The 18133-nt window shown below is 37.3% G+C and overlaps 1 protein-coding gene across 2 annotated transcripts in view; it reads left to right on the top strand.

The window, feature by feature from the left end:
• The window catches only part of DGKH (diacylglycerol kinase eta), a 169511-nt gene that overhangs the window by 108191 nt on the left and 43187 nt on the right, over window positions 1–18133 (top strand). For both annotated transcript variants that reach the window (XM_082859567.1, XM_082859568.1), the window contains 5 exons: window positions 102–261; window positions 2079–2187; window positions 2305–2444; window positions 6271–6355; window positions 13211–13296. In XM_082859567.1, coding sequence (XP_082715693.1) covers window positions 102–261; window positions 2079–2187; window positions 2305–2444; window positions 6271–6355; window positions 13211–13296 — 580 coding nt within the window. The remainder of the gene's footprint in view (window positions 1–101; window positions 262–2078; window positions 2188–2304; window positions 2445–6270; window positions 6356–13210; window positions 13297–18133) is intronic.

Raw genomic sequence — 18133 nt, 5'->3', positions numbered from 1 at the left:
TATGAATTTATCTTTTTTCCTCTGAAGTTTTTTTAAGAGTTTAAAAAGAGAAAGCTGTACGTATTGATCTTGTGCTGTGTTTTGTTTCTTTTTTTTAACAGGTTTCTGTAGAGCAACATTTTCATTCTGTGTTAGTCCTCTATTGGTTTTTGTCAATTCTAAGAGTGGAGATAATCAGGGAGTAAAGTTTCTTCGCCGATTTAAACAGTTACTAAATCCAGCTCAGGTGTTTGATTTGATGAATGGCGGTCCTCATTTAGGGTAATTGATTATTGATAAATCTCGTTTGAATGATATGTAGCACTGAGCACGAAATACACTTGGTTTTTCAGCTGATGAAAATTGCAGATTCATCTAGACATCTCTGTGTTGATCTTCTGACATCTCCCTTTTTTTAAAGTTCTGATTATAAATTTTAACATAAACTTTTTGATATTTATATATCTTCCTTGGGTGCTGAAAGTTCTAAAGTTTGTTTAGAAAATGTTTCAGAATATATCCTACATCAAACAATTCTGTTTGCTTAGCTCTACAAAGTAGATCAACTTGTGTAAATATAGAAATACAAAAAATAACTTGAGAAAATGATTTGCATGGGAGGGTAGTACTGAGTTGTATATAATACAAATAATCAATTATTTAACCAAAGCACAGATACGGTTGTGGGCCTCAAGGACAGGCCCTCAAGGATTTCAGACTCAGTTCCCATACATGACAAATAAGTACTTTTGTTCATTGTTCATTTCAAACTTTCTGGAATGTCGTATAACCTAAAAACTGGGGGGAAAAGCTTAAATATATTTTCAAGAGGGAAAATATGCCTTGAGGCACTTTGAATACATTTTGTGCCTCAATTTGAATCATATATATACAGTGTATATATATATATGATTTTTGTTGAAGAGGCGATATTGTGTCATCTGACCCAAGAGCCTGTGATCTCCTTATAATTTACTTACGCCAACTCGGCTTTTCTCTTGGGTTCCACTGTCACCTTAAATCATAAACACAGAAGTAGAAATGAAGATTTTAGATACCAGTTCCTGAGAAGGCCTTTGTGTTTTAGCACTCTCCTATCTTCTCTGTTTCTCTCCTCAGTCTCTCTTTGTGCCTCTTTTCACTGTGTCCTTTCAGGGTCTTCCTTCCCATTTCCATTGCCTTTTTCTTGCTGTCTCAAGCCCTTCTGGTCCCATGAGTGTTGGTCTTCTTCATTTGAACCCAGCTCTTTCCTTATGTGCTCGTACCTCCCTTCCTTTCTCCTGCATGTGTCCTGGCACTTCCTCATCTAGCCTCTCTCCTCACCTTTGTCTCTCCCATTGCTGGTTAGCTTTGTCCCCCTTTCTAGCATATCTGTTTTATAATCCTCGATGGTTCCAATATCTTACCTTTTTGACATTTATTTTTTCTACCCATCCTCTAAAATTCTAAGCAACTCCCTTTGTGAAACTTCTCGAGATTGTCTCCATATTTTTTTCGATTTTCCACAATACTTGAGGTGTACAAAGGTACATTCTCAGGGTGAAATGTGTCAAAATTTGAGATGAAGGAAGACAGAAGTAGAAAGATTGACCTGAGAATAGGAAAAGAGGAAGCAAAACAGCTACAGGGAGTATGGCAGGGGTACATTGGGCAAGGTTTGGTGGGTCTCTTGAGGAACTGCCCCTGTGCCACTCAGGAGCACCAGTGCCCCAGATTCTTCTCCCTAGTTTGTAATATGCTACTCATGGAAATAACATATCCTTGTGAAGTAAAGAGAAAAGTCAGTACTCTTACCGTCTCCTATCGCTTACCTTTCATTCTCTTTCCTGGGTTCTGCTTCTTTTTTGTTTTCTCATTTCTCACTCCCCTTTTTTCCTAATTTTATCTCCGTTTCTACTTATAATCTCCTTTCCGCTTTATGATTAAGACATTTTCTTGAGTTACACATTGCACTCAAATTGATTTTTATAGTATAATTCATATGTAAGAGTTCCTATATTTAATCTGAACATGAATACCAATAACTAACAGAATGACAAAGAATTGGGGAACGTGATTTTTATTTACTTACACTAAAATAAAATACTTTTTTCTTTCAGTTTAAGATTATTCCAGAAGTTTGACAATTTCCGGATTCTTGTTTGTGGAGGAGATGGAAGTGTAGGTTGGGTTTTGTCAGAAATTGATAAGCTCAACTTGAATAAACAGGCAAGTGGTCATTCCTTTCACTGCTAGTTATCCTAACCTGCTGACCAGTGATGTACAGAAATGTCAGAGTCCCTATGTGTCAACTTGTCTGAGGTCTCCTGTGGGGCTGTCTTTCAGTGTCAGCTGGGAGTACTGCCTCTGGGTACAGGAAATGACCTTGCCCGGGTTCTTGGCTGGGGAGGCTCATACGATGACGACACCCAACTTCCTCAGATACTTGAGAAGCTGGAACGAGCCAGCACCAAAATGTTGGACAGGTAATAACAAATTCTCTTCTAAAATTGTACTGACGGTAACCCCTGACGGGGGTCCACCCCTGAGGTCTAGAACAGAGCCTGGCACAGAATAGACACTCAATAAATATGTTTTTTTGAGTGAATGAATGAATTGTAAAAAAAAAAAAAAAAAAAATGAGGAAACTAGTTTAATGAATCCATTATTATTATTATATATATATATTTTTTGGCGGTACACGGGCCTCTCACTGCTGTGGCCTCTCCCGTTGCGGAGCACAGGCTCCGGATGCGTAGGCCCAGTGGCCATGGCTCACGGGCCCAGCCACTCCGCAGCATGTGGGATCTTCCCGGAGCGGGGCACAAACCCGTGTCCCCTGCATTGGTAGGTGGACTCTCAACCACTGTGCCACCAGGGAAGCCCTGAATCCATTATTTTAAAGATAATGTAGAAGGCTATGTTGATACTAATTACTTTTAACTGCTATTTGGCTCAGAAAGCTTAAATAGTTAGTGGGGGGGGCTTTTGATGAGTATAATAGGTATGGTCCCTTCATCTCTGGTTTCATTAAAACTAAGAAAGACATATAAACTTTAGATTTTTTAGAATATCTCTTCTTAATTATACACATTGAGAAGGAATTGAACCAACAAAATACTAAAAAACAATCTTTTCCCAGGGACAGGGAAGTGTTAGGAAGACAGATTCACATGAAGGAGCTATCACTGATTTTATGTTATCCTCGACTGCATCTCTTAACTGCTTTCTCTCTAAACGCCCCACATGTAAAAAAGCAATCGCTGTGTGTGTGCCCTGAGTATTATGCAGGAGGTGTTTAGAATTGGGGTATAGGGAGCAACCAGGGCTCAGTAACCTCCATCATAAGTGGGACACAAATGTCAAAATCTCATTATAAATTGGAGCTAGCATGAATCAAAACAACTTTGATAGGATTAGCCATCTGTGGTACTCTTCCCGAAAATAATGAAATCCCATCAGGGAGCCACCAATCTAAAATGTAATTACTCTAAAATAAGCTATAACCTAATTAATTGTAACCTTGCCTGACATAAGGTAATGTTGTAATGGCTAATTCTTTTGCTGACAGAAGATTTAGAAAGAAAGCTGGGCTGGCAAGCATTTGTCTGTGTTTATCCCAAACCAGTCATGGGAGGGATCCCCCAGTAGTTTGGGAGCATAAAGTGGAGTCAGTTTCCAGTCTTTAAGGAGCCTGGAGGTGATTTCCCAGATGACTGCCCAGTTCAGTGCTAACCAAACCCCACAAGGTATTTTAAATGGCTTTTTGTTGTAAATTTAAATACCGCTCTCCCGGCAACCTAGGAAATGCTGTGAGGCATTTCCTCTGCTCTGGGTGTGTGCTTTCCCCTTGTAAGTTATAAAAATTAATTTCTCTAGGTGGTTAGCAGAGAAACAACACCCCCTTGGTAAAATTCCTTAATACAGACCTGCAAAAAAACCCAAAAAACCACAAGAAAAAACAAATCAAAGGGGATTTAAAAAGCTAGGACTGTTGTTTAGAAACATAAGAATATTTTGTTCCAGTGCTTTCCTTACTAATTTAAGAATACCATTTGTAAAGAACAGGTGAAAAAATTGATGTTTAATAATATTCTACATCATATATGCTTTTTCATATATATTAATTTATTTGACCCTCAAAACAACACTGGCTAAGAAAAGCATTGTTATGACTGTTTTACAAAGATGAAAATTGAGTCTTGCGGAGACAGTGGAGTAACAATGAATAGTATTTTTTGTCTGCCTGGCACTTCTAGTTACTTTACTTGATAGAGTATCATCTCCTTTAATCCTCACTGTACATTTAGAAATGGCTAATATCATTATCATTCCATCTCACAGGTGAAAAGGCTCAGGAGGTTTTTATATTAGCAGTGTCACATAGCTAATAAGTGGTTGAACTGGCTGTCTGCAATGAAATCCAGACTCTACTTCCCAGGGGCTTTCAACACTGCACTCTCTGTTTAATGCACATACTCACCAAATGGGTCTGTAACTTCTGCTTTCAACTCTACTTAGCTGGTACCAATAAGCATCCCTTCCTGACTTGTGCTGCCACTTTCTCCTATTTCATCAGCTCCAATCATTGCCTATAAAGGGAGGAGGTATAGCATGGAAGGTGCAAGGACATTTGGGTGGATTTCTTTCCCAATTCTTTAACCATCCTTTGAACAGAGAAGTATTGCCAGATATACGGAACTGGACTTTCATGTTTCCAATTGTGATTTTCCCTATTTGAAAGTTTACAAAGTTTAATTATTTTACTTGTTGCTTGTGTTACATCTGTTACTGCACTAGAATACAAGCTTTATTAGAAAAGTCTTATTCAATTTTGTATTTCCAGACTGACCCTGGAATACTGTCACTTTGAGACGTTCAGTACATACCTGTTGCGTGGATGAATGAAGGAATGGATGACTTTTTGTGCTCAAATGTGTATTTACAGTATATTCATGTCAAGAGTTGAATAGTAGCTATACACATCTATTTCATTTATACATCCTAACATATAACCTGTGTCTTTTGGGGAATTCTCTCAGAATTTGAATTTTTATGCAAAGACTTATCAGTCTGAATGATACACTAGGCTCTCTTTACATACTGATGCTAATCTTGGGATTTTCCTCTAGGTTCTATCACTGGCATCCACTGTGATATGCTTTTCTTAAAATCCATGTGTTACAGTACTGCTCTTATTATGCTTTGTGTCTTTGAAAGACCTTTTATTTCACATCCTGTTACTGACAACAATAATGTCCCTACCCAATTGTTCTTCCCAAATTTTGAAATTAGTTTAGATAGAAGACTGGATTTATCTGGAGTTCATTGCTTTTCTCTAACACCAAATGATTCAATGTTTGGTTTGAAATTAATATTTACAGCTAATTGAAATAAAGTTGTCTCAATTAAGTATTATTTCTATTAATTTTTTCCTCTCAATCCCATGCTTACTTTCTTAATGTAAGAAGGACTATTTATCTAATTTTCATAATTTTCATTTCATGTCTGTATAAGCTGACTTGGCAAGACAGATTGTTACGTGCAGAATGATTTATTTTTCGTAGGTACTACGCGTTTGTTTAATCTAGGACATGTTTTAGAATTTGGGGCTGTGACCCATTAGCAACTTATATAATCTAGTTAAAAATTGCAGTGAGCGGGCTTCCCTGGTGGCGCAGTGGTTAAGAATCCGCCTGCCAATGCAGGGGACACGGGTTTGAGCCCTGGTCTGGGAAGATCCCACATGCCGCGGAGCAACTAAGTCCGTGCGCCACAATTACTGAGGCCCAGGAGCCTAGAGCCCATGCTCCGCAACAAGAGAAGCCACCGCAATGAGAAGCCCGCACACCGCAACGAAGAGTAGCCCCTGCTTGCTGCAGCTAGAGAAAGCCCGACGCAGCAAAGAAGAACCAAAGCAGCCAAAAATAAATTAATTAAATAAATTAAAAAAAGAAATTGCAGTGAGCATTATTTAAAAAGTGAGACAGAAAGGAATAGAAAAGTCAGAATGCTTTGCACCCAGTGAAGAGGAGAGGTCTTGTTACATATCTACATTTCTTACTGTGGGCCATAGCCTTCAGATGTTTGGAAGTCACCAATCAGAGAATTGGTAAGATATGGAAATCATGAATTATGAATTCAGCATTTTATGAGATTACCAAAAGTCCATCTCTTCCCATATTTGGTTATTTTAGACACAGCAAACCATAGTTCATGAATATATGTGCATCTGTGTGTATGTGAGGTAGGAACAAAGTCAGTTTATTAAATTTTAAAGGAATTTTAGACCAAGGATTTTTCTCCCTTCAGGTGGAGTATAATGACCTATGAACTCAAATTGCCAGCAAAGGCTTCTCTACTTCCAGAACCTCCAGAAGCATCTGAAGAATTTTATGTAAGACTTTAACTCTTTATCTATTTGTCATTTGAAAACGGGGGTGAGTGTCTTGAACAATAAAAAACATATAAGATATGGTAGTATGTTCACTTAATGGTAATTTTTCTTGTTTGGGGTTTGGTCTCATTGACTGCTTCTGGTCTTCTCCTCCAGAGGAAAGAATCCTTACCATCTAGGTTAGTGTCCTTCCATGACAACCACCCTGGGCGTGTGAATTCAGCCACATCACTCGCCTTTGTGGGTCACATCTTCATGGACCTCAGCTGTTGAGGAGACCACAATGTTGGGAGGATTAAAGGAGGTGATGAGTGTGTGGAAAGCACCAGGCATGCAGGTTCCCTTGCTCCCACCCTAATAGTTCTCCCTGAATATTCCACCTGCCTATTTACTCGTACCAGCCAGGCTCCAGGGAAGCCAGCTGATGCCAGGCTCCTGTTAGCTTTCACTCATCTTCTGCTTCACCCAAGAGCACCTGTTTGAATATTAGATGTTCGCCCAGCTCCAGACACACATCAATGCTTACTCGTCACCAGAATATTGTATTAGAATTTCTCTCTTCCTGCTTTCCCTGCTGTGTTGAGGATGCATCAGGACAGGCCTCTAGGTTAAGTCTGTGGATCAAGATAAAACAAAGGAAGACAGTGCACTTCATTCCATCCCTGCTACAGACCATTAATAACTGCATTTTTTAGACGTTCTTAAAGATTCAGCATTCTGATTAAACCTCAAAGCACTGGAGATTTAAAACAACCTAATTTTCAAAGGATTATTCTCTGACTCACTAAGACCATTTGATCTATGATAGCTTATTTTTCCCTCTAGGAAAATTCATCTGTTTATTTTACAGTTGAAATCTTTGTTTTGTCATCAAGAAAAATTAGGATCATGTCAAAACTAAGGAAAGGAATGATAACTAGAAACATGGGCTATTCCTTAAAGAAGCTAACTGTATTTAAATTTTTTCCCTGATATAAAAGTAGCAAAAACTGCTTCTAAAAATTTTGGAAAATACAAAAATATATAAAAAAGAAGGGAAAAATTTTATTTACAGTCCTGCCACCCAGAGGTAATTACTATGAAAGATTAATATATTTACTACTTTGTTTCCAGCAGCATTTTTGTTTATATTATTATTTTATTCAACTATAAACATGTTTTCATAGGAACCAATCTTTTTTCTTAATAGTATTTTTTAAATGTTATTAATTTTCTCTCCAAAGAGACAAAAGGGGCATTATTTTGCTCTTCCTACTTCAAGATGTCCATTTCCTAGCATATAAGATAAAGTCAGACAATTTACTTTTATCATATATGTAGTCACTAAATATGAGGTACAATTGTAACTACATGGAAGAAAGCTCTTTTTTAGTGTAAAGGAGTTTTGAATGAAACTTCATGTATTTTGCTTTTTTATTAAAGTATTTCATAACAAAGAGATAGTGTGCCTTAAGATTACAGGTTAAATGAGTGTTCTTTGTCACTCTGACCAGTCACTTTGTGACTTCTTTGCCTTGAAAACTGAAATAAAAGTGAGCTAAATATTCCTTCTTCGTAGGCTCAATCTAATGTTCCAGCTTATATTTTTTAAGTAAAATATTTATTTTGGATTCCCTTATGCATGATTGTGAAATTACTGTTTTTTTCGATTTTCCCTGAAAGGCCACAAAATGTGGTCGATCTTCTTATTAACTGTTAGCATTCTGCTGGCGCCATAGAATTATAGAGCTTAAGGAATTATGACAGTTTTATTGATTAATTCCTTATGGCCATAATTAAGTAATTCTATTTGTTGTTGTACTTTTTGAACATTGTAAGAATAGTGATTCCATGATTTCCTTCAGTAACAATGATTCTATTGCTTAATGCTCACTATCAGAAAATGTATTGTTTACATTTAATGTAAAATCCCTATGCCATCAGGTTCTTCTCTCCTCTACCCCTTGGCGAATGAATATGCATCTCTCCATTGGCCTCATACTAATTCACTCTGTTCTCACCTCAAGTCTCAGCTTAGGTATCACTCATTCCAGGTGTCCACCACTCACTCCAAGTGGTCATCCCTCATCTCCCAAGTCCTACGTCTGTGTCTTTCTTCAGTAGTTCCACAGCCCACTTCACCTTCCATCATCTTACTGCTATCACACTGTAAGGATCAGGCAATGTATATTATTCACTCACCATTAATTATATTGTCACTCACCATTAATTATATTGTCATCTGGTACGATGACTAGCACAAAGTAGACAGTGAATTAAAAATTAGTATTGTTAGGGAATTCCCTGAAGGTCCAGTGGTTAGGACTTGGCACTTTCACTGCTGTGGCCTGCGTTCAATCCCTGATCACGGAAATAAGATCCCACAGGCTGTGCAGCACGGCTTAAAAAAAAAAAAAAATCATATTGTTAAATTTCTTTTAATCTAAATACCAAACTGTATTAGAACAATGGACATCTTGACATCAAAGCCCTCTGGCCTTATGTATTCCTTGGAAGCCAGATTCCTACTGCTTTCTTGTTGGATTAAAAGCTTTTTGATGCAGAGGTCATGTTTTTGGTCTCTTCTGTATCATTCCCCAATCATACAAGTCTAGTAAGTCTACAGATGCTTGTTATCAATGCCAAGGTAATCAAAGAGAAGGTGTGAGCTGCTGTACTCCAGTCAACTCCCTGAAAACACAGGAGAGAATGGCCTCAAATTTCTGGAAATGAAAATCTTCTGATTAGTTTATTTCTAAATTTACTCTTACTGAATAATAAAACTTCTTTCCCCTCAATTCTGTCTGTTTTCTAGCTGCTTGGCAATAGCATGCTATGAAGTTTCAACTTTATGTTTTCTTTCCTTCATTCAACAATATTAAGTGCCTGTTGGTACCTGGGACTGGAAATAAAAGACTTACCCTCTAGTTTCAATCAACTTAGAGCTATGTTTGCCAAGCTGTGTGCCAGGCACCTCAGTGAACTCAGAGGGCTACCATGAGATTCTTTTAAATTTCAAAGAAAACATTGTAATACTCAACATCTGTTGGACATCACAGAAACTACTAGCTTGAGGTAGCACACAGTTTAAATATTAGGTTGCACTACATTCCTTTTGATGACATTATGTTTTTGTGCAGCTGGATTTTCAGTAGCTGCTGTGATATAAAGCAAACTCCACACAAAAATTAGTGTTGAATAGGAAATGAGGGTATCACGGTCCAATCTGATTCTAAGGTTTGAGATGTATACAGTGCCCACAGGCTCACGACTAGTTATTTAAGAATGAAATGAGGTATTTCTTTTCTTTTAATTTATGTGTATTATTTTTTCAAATAGTTATTAAGTTGTCAGGACATAAATACTTATTAAGCTGTTTGGACTTAACTACTACTAAGTATTTCTTTTGGCCCAGGGGCACTGTGACGAAATCACTAAGACGCTAAGGATGCATGAGCCCAGAAAGTTTGGGAATCTCTGGTCTAGTGGGAGGGCCAGACAAGGAAATGACCAGCAATGTTTAAGTTATTTTCAGGGTATAATGATTGCACAGAAGAGCGGGTTCTTAGCCTGGTAAGTTCAGTGACGTCTTTACAGAGGAGGTTGTACCTAAACTGGGTTTTCAGCACAAAAAAAGAGAAGTAAGAATTAGCTAGTTGAAAAAGAGCATTACGCAGAGCTTGATAGTAAGGACCTTGGTACATCTGGGGCACTACAAGTAATTCTGTAGAGTTAGAGCGTGTGGTGCAGGGGAAGGGTGTCAAAAGACAGGGCAGAGGAGAGGAAAGGAGGGTTCAGATCATGGAGAGTCTTACATGTTAGCTGAAGACTTTTGACTTTCTCTAGAAAACTTAGACATGTTAAGCTGGGTTGTGGCATGATCAGAGTTGTGCTTTAGAAAAAAAAAGCACTCTGTTATGAAGTGGAGAATGGTTTGAAAAGGGGCAGGAGAGACAGAGGAACCAGGAGGCTGTTATAGTAATACACCTGATCAATTATGAAATTTATATTTGACAGATACAATTAGGCAAAGACCAAGACTTGCTTGGTCCGGGTGTGTGTGGGGGGTGTGATGGAATAAGCTCCAGAATCCCTACTTGTAGCTTGTCTGCTCTTCATTAGCTGTGGTTCTTGGGCAAATCACTCACCTGAGCCTTAGGTGCCTTGGCTGTAAAACAGGACAATGAATAGAATAAATACATACAAAGTATTTAATCACAGTGCCTGGTACACAATAAAAAACGTCAACTGTTATTACTTTACCTTCCTACGGCTGCTAAGTGACTACATAATAGCTTAATAAGTGGCATCAATAATTTTATCCCAGCTTCCCTGGTGGTGCAGTGGTTAAGAATCCGCCTGCCAATGCAGGGGACATGGGTTCGAGCCCTGGTCTAGGAAGATCCCACATGCCGCAGAGCAACTAAGCCCCTGCGCCACAACCCAGTGAGCTTGTGCTCTCAACTGGCGAAAGCCTGCGTGCAGCAACGAAGACCCAGCACAGCCAAAAATAAATAAATTTATTTAAAATAATAATAATAATTTTATCCTTGGATATAGAGGTTATTTCCTTTTCCTCTGGAAAAGGTTGTACTCTATGCCTTTGGTTACTTTTAATGGACAAAAACTTGGATTTTTTAAATGTAAATTCAAATGGAATTGATAGTTTGTCTCGACCCTCTTATGTGCTATGACAGTCTACCCTGTAGGGAAAAGAAATAAAATCAATTTTTTGGAAGAATATTTCCTTCCTTTGCTTTTTTTAAGAAGATACATTTTCATTTTTCTGATCTTAACTGTAAAGATGTAGTTTTTAATGTTTAGACCAGGGATCAGTAAGTAGATTTATCAGTCAATACAATATTGTGTGAAACTTTGAGGTTCCTCCCCTCTCCTCCTTTCTTTCAGGTGAAATTTCTTTTCCATATGTGCTCTGCCTTTGAAGGCAGTAAGATAGAAATTTAAATTAGTAGCACACTGGTTGCCATTGGTGGCAATGGGTGTAAAGCAGGACTGAGATTGCTTTGGGAAGAAGCTAGTCAGGAAGGCTTTATAGGGGGACGGGTAATTGAATCTTCATTTGTGTGTGAATAAACTGATGCTGATTGGTAAAAAGCAATGAAAGGTTACCTGAGTCAGAAGAGCGTTGGAGGCCAGCTTGAATAGAGCAGATAGTTTATAATGGACATTTTTGAGCTGTGTGACATGGAATAGAGTAGAGGCAAACATTTGGTGGAAGGCTCTGAATATGAGGCTGTTTAAATATTGTGCACATTTTTACGTATTAGGAAGATGTGTTCTTTCAACAGAATGTTAAAGTTTGAGTCAAATAGATCAGGGGATATGGGATTCCTTTAGCATTTTGATTATTTCGTTGAGAGAAATACTTATTTACATGATTGAATGACATGGATTCAGCATTTTAAAAACTTTTTATTGAATTACACATACAGAAAAGTGCACATATCATAAACATACAGCTTGGTAAGTTTCCAGAAACTAAATGAACGCATGTAATCAACACCCAGACACAAGGCAGCATTACCGGTACCCCCCCTCCGCCCCGTGTCCCCCTTTCTTTCATCACCCCACCTCCCACCCCAGTAACCACTATCTTAACTTTTAACAGCATAGGTTAATCTTGTCCGTTTTTGTACTTTATAAAATAGAATCATTTTGTATGTGTACACTCCTTCATTTCTGAATTCTTTCCCTAAATATTATGTCTGTGAGATCCATCTATATTGTGGCATAGTGGTACATCATGCATTCTCATTGCCCTGTCGTATTCTGTTGCACGAATATACTACAGTTTTTTATCCATTCTACTATTGAATGGATGCTGCTGTGAACACTCTAGCACATGTCTTTTGGGAAAGCACACCTGCCTTTCTTTTGAGTACAAACAGAAGTTGAATGGCTGAGTCCTACAGTGTTATGCATACGTTCAGCTTTAATAGATACTACCCAGCAGTTTTCTAGAGTGTTTGTATCAATTTGTGCCTCCACCGCAGTGTACGAGCATTCTGTTGCTCCACAACCTTGCCAGCACATGGCATTTTCCAGTCATTGCTGTTGTTTTCCTTTTGGCTATTCTGCAGATATACAGGGGTGTTGCATTGTGGTTTTAGTTTCTATTTCCCTGATGGCTGATGAGATTGATCACCTTTTCATCTGCTTATGGACCACTTGTATATCTTCCTCTTTATTTATTTTTTTATTTATTTTTCATTTTTAAAATTTTATTTATTCATTTTTGGCTGTGTTGGGTCTTTATTGTGGTGCGCGGGCGTCTCATTGCGCTGGCTTCTCCTGTTGCAGGGCATGGGCTCTAGGCGTGCGGGCTTCAGTAGTTGTGGCATGTGGGCTCAGTAGTTGCGGCACACAGGCTTAGTTGCTCCATAGCATGTGGGATCTTCCCAGACCAGGGCTCGAACCCATGTCCCCTGCATTGGCAGGCGGATTCTTAACCACTGCGCCAACAGGGAAGCCCTATCTTCCTCTTTAATTTCTAGTCTTTTGCCAATTTTTATTAGATTGTCTCGCTTTTTTTGTACTGACTTGTAAGAGTTTTTTTTTTATATATATTCAGCTATTTGACATTAGTGAAATTTTTAATGGATTTTATGGATTTTTCTAAGAATATGAATTAAAGAATTCCAGAAACAAAGAGCCTTTCAGAGAAAGGAAATATTTATCTATTTTGTATAATGACTCTTTCATATATATTATTTATTTCATTAAATCCATTTATATTTCATTACAGCCATTACCATGTGTCAGATGAGTCAAAATGGTCCCATTTTTGAAGCAGTAATAACTGAGTTGTATAAATGCCAGAAACGATAATACAGTGTGAGTTTTTTATTTTTTCAGATGACAATTTACGAAGACTCAGTTGCAGCTCATCTTACAAAAATCCTCAATTCTGATGAACATGCAGTGGTCATATCGTCTGCCAAGTGAGTTGTGGAGTTCAAGTCATGATATAGTTATATGGTGAAAATGAAAGGAAAGCTGTTTCCTACCACTTATGACATTTCTTCGTGACTTCCGCCCCCCAAAATATCTGTGAAGTAGGTTATAGAACTAGATATACTAAATTCACACTGGTGTTTTAAAAGCCACCTTAGCATCTTATTTGCAGTGGAGTTTATTTAGAGGCTATTTTTTTGAGGCTTAATTCGAAACATTTTTGTCAAAAAGGTACAGTGAATGTTTAGAATTTGATTAATCTAAGTTCTTATGTAAAGAAACATTTATGATTAATTATGATGTGGAAAACACATTCACTATAATTCATTATTTCCATAAACACTATTATTCAGAGATTGTTTACACCAGGAAAAGGAAAATAATAAAGAGATTTTTCAAAATGACATTTCTCAGTATGTTTAAATGATGTAATTATATTTGAATTCAAAGTTATCAGATTTTAGTTAAGTTGATTCCGTACATGGAGCCAAAGCTCCTTGATTTTATTATCCCGAATGTTGCCTGTCTGGCATTTAGGATTTAGTCTTGAAGCACCCTATACTGCTGTCATGAGAACTGGAAAGTCAAACTACAGGAAGGAGTGAAACCCACTGAAATTTTCAACTGACGAGCAAAAGTAACAGCATGCTTTAGGATTCAGGCTTAGCAAGGAAATATTACTGATATACAGAAAGAGGAGAGAAAGGGAAGGGAAAGAAAGGGAGTGGGGAAGTGATGGAGGGAAAAATACACAAACTTTACATGTTACATACTTAATTTGCAGAGAAGTCAAGGAAAGACAAAATAAATCACGAAAAACAAATTTGCTTGTGACCAAAGCACAGATGTAGTGACAGTTGCTTTTGGCGCCATAACCTTCAGCAACAGGAGATAGGACTGAGCAACAGGAAAAGAGTTAACAGCAAAAGGCAAGGGAAGCACACTGGTTGCCCAGATTAGTGGGCTCCAGATGCACTTTATTTGATGGGCAGTGATGCTGATGGGTTTTTTGGTTGATGCCTCGATTGGGTGTTTTTTAATTAGTTAGATTGCTTTATGGTGAAATGTACAAATCTCTACTTTGTCCCAGGCCTTAGCACTCCCTATCGTCTTTCTCCTCTTGGGCCAAATTCACATACCAAAGTTACTTCCTCTGGTATTTCTTAAGTGACTTCTATGAGGAAGACATTTGCATTTGCCACCCTTGCCCTATGAGTCAAGTGCCTCTTTATGGGACATTTTAGAGGACGTGACTAGAAAAGATTGAAAGTTGCAATGGAAACTTTTTAAAGGTATAACAAGTTATAGAATTATTCTTTAATACAGTTAAGTAAATATTTTATTTGGCCACCTTTCTTAGTTCAGATGTTAGCAAAGCTTTAATATTGGCTTTCGGGTGTTTGATTACTGCCTCTTTTACATTTTATGTGTTTTTTATTTTTATTTCTTTAAGATGGTAATTGACTTATAACTGTCTTTTTTCAAATAAAATTTTATGCAGAATCCCAGTATTAAAAAACTAAAATTTTATTTTGTTGGCATTAATACATTGGATAGGATTAAATTATTAGTTATTTAACAGAGAAATAAGCAATAAGGTTATAGGTGGCAGTTTTATGTTCTATGCAGTTTCCAGTTATTTCTGTATTTTATGTTGGTTACATGGTCGTAAGGATGCCATTTTTATTTAATCGAAGACAATTTCCTTACGACCATGTAACCAACATGAAATACAGAAATAACTGGAAACTGCATTAAATATAGTACGAGATTTGCACAAAAAAATAGTGAATTCTAAAGTAAAAGCTCTTGTGTACCTAACAGTTATTTTAAAATGTTAAAATCTTATATTCTATATTTTAAAATGTTAAAAAATTATATTCTAAATGAAATTTTAATCAAGCTTTCGTGAAATCCTTGAAATATTTCTGAAAAACAGCTTGAAAACCACTGACATAAGTCACAGTGCTGTACTATGTCAGTCTGAGGCCCTAGATGAGATTCAACCATTTGCTGGCTTTGTGACCTGTGCCTGTTTTATCAAGTGTAAGAATGGAAAGAATGCCTGTCCTTCCTGCCTCATGGAACTGTTAGGGGAATTCACTTGAGTAATGAAATAAAATGAGAGCTTATAAACTACAGAGTGCTGTATTAAATGATGGTATCATCACTTCATGTTTTACCCAACTGCATTTCACAGTTTTTCCTTGACCTTCGCCTGGCTCCTTGTCTAGGCTCTACTCTTAGCTTGGCTTTGGATTCCTCCCTGACTAGCTCATTTGCCTTTAAGCAGATTCTATTACAACCGTGGTCCCCTCTTGTCACTTGTCTGAGCTCCCAGGCCCACCCAGATGCCTGAACTGTACAACAGCAGGTTAAAATTCTGGGGGATTTGCCATAAAGAGGTTCAAGAGAGAAAAGAGAGGACAATATGTAATAACTTTGTACCAGTGAAATAGTATATTTTTACTTTGACTTTTGTTATGGATTTTTTTCAAATATGCAAAACAGTAGAGACACTAGTATAATGATTTCCCACCATACCCATCACTCAGCTTCAGTATTTATCAACATTTTGTCATCTACTCCCCACTTTCTTTTGCCGGAGTATCTGTAAGCAAATCCCAGAAATCATTTTATTCCACCTTCAGTATGTATATCCAATAATCTTTTTAAAAAGTCTAATAAAATTAATAATAATTACTCAACCGGGCTTCCCTGGTGGCGCAGTGGTTGAGAGTCTGCCTGCCGATGCAGGGGACACGGGTTTGTGCCCCGGTCTGGGAAGATCCCACATGCCACAGAGCGGCTGGGCCCATGAGCCATGGCCGCTGAGCCTGCGCGTCCGGAGCCTGTGCTCCGCAACAGGAGAGGCCACAACAGTGAGAGGCCTGCGTACCACCAAAAAAAACTAAAACAAAAAAACAAAAACAAACAAACAAACAAAAAATTACTCAACCTATATTCCATTTCCCCTAATTTTCTTGAAGGTTTTTTTAGACAATTGATTCGTTCAAATCAAAATCCAAACAGGGCATGTATTGCATTTGGGTTTTATGTCTCTAAGACTTAGAAAATCTATAATAGTTCTCCCTACTTTTAAAAAACTGTGTTATTTGAGGCACGACATATACACAGTAAAGTACTCAAATCATAAAGGTACAACTTTATTAGTGATTAGAAAAAGATAATACACACACACATTTACATCTACATTCTTTTAACTACCACCTAGATAAAATAAAGAATTCCCTTCTTTTGTTAATGCCATTTACTTGTTGAATGATACATTAAGGCAGAAGGTTTTAACTAAACCTCTTGTGTATGTTTATATTTGTTTCATAAAATAGTAATTCCCAGTAGCTTAAGCTATTTTTAACCATGTTAAAATGTTGAAAATGCTGATGGAAAAGCTGTATTTCATCAGCATAGCTAATAAGTAGGTTAACTAACGTAGTTCATCAACATAAAGTCAACATTTCCTTGACTTTGTAATTTTGTCAGTTCAGTAATGGTAACATGAGTTATCTTCTGAGATTCAGAAGGACTAATTAGTCATTATAGATGTGATTTATTAATAAAAATAAAAAACAAGTTATTAAGTAAATGCAATTTATTCTGTAGACAAAAATTCTCAGGGACTTCACTGGTGGTCCAGTGGTTAAGAATCCACCTTCCAATACAGGGGACACGGGTTTGATCCCTGGTCGGGAAACTAAGATCCCACATGCTGCGGGGCAACTAAGCCCATGCACTGCAACTACTGAGCCCTTGTGCCTCAACTAGAGGACCCGCATGCCACAAACTGCAGAGCCCATGCGCTCGGGAGCCTGCGCGCCACAACTACAGAGCCTACAGTACTCTGGAGCCTGCGTGCCACAACTAGAGAGCCTGCACACTGCAACTAAGACCTGATGCACCAAAAAAAAAATAATAAATAAATAAACATTTTTAAAAAAACCTCTCAGAAAATGGGAACATTAGCAGGAAAAAATAATAAAATTGGAACCATTGTCATAGAACCATAGAATTTTAGATTTAAGATCTATCTTAGAGATAATTTAGGCAAACGCCCTCACTGAATAGATGAGGTAAGATATGTAGTTAGAATCTTTCCTCAGAGCACATAGCTAGGGGTTTTAATATATTATGCATTGATGTTTGTAAATTACCTTTAATTTCTGATTGGAACTTTTAAATATCAGATTAAAAATGAAGTTTTCAGGTACTGACTACCAACTTGTGGTTCTGTTTGGGCACCATTGCCGTATTTTTCTTAGTGTAGCATTTGCATGTTTTATTGTCATTTACCCCTATTAAAAATAAGTGGAAAACTGATAAATGAAGATGCTGTTACCAGTGATAAGTATAGATCCCATATATAACATAATTAAGATGATAGTGGAAATCATGAAGCATGCTAGCTGTGTGGACTGTTGTTAGCTTCAACCGAATAATTTGACCATGTTCAGCTTGGAAGAGAAAGAGCAAAACGAAAGAAGTACAGTGCTGGATATACCTCATCAAAATGATAACTAATGTTAATTAAATGTGGAATTAGGAATTTAGAATATTTTTAGCTCTATGTGAAGGTCCAGTTTCATTCATTTGATTTTTTTACATATTTTCTGGAAGTCTTTATGTGTTAAAGTGGGAAACTATATCAGTTGGAGGATGTTTTTTGTGTTACTATAGCAAATACATCTTAAAACTGTTTTTCCCCAAGTTTGCAAGTTCCTAGTTGGTGTGACTTTGAAATCCCACTGCTTTTAAGTATACGTTTTATTTCTATTTTAAAAACCTCTGCATTTACCATTTAGGTAT

Source organism: Leucopleurus acutus, assembly GCF_964270905.1.
Source record: "Leucopleurus acutus genome assembly, chromosome: 18".
In the NCBI taxonomy this organism is placed as follows: Eukaryota; Metazoa; Chordata; class Mammalia; order Artiodactyla; family Delphinidae; genus Leucopleurus; species Leucopleurus acutus.
The sequence above is the reverse complement of the archived record's forward strand: the minus strand, read 5'-3'. Positions and strand labels throughout refer to the sequence as shown.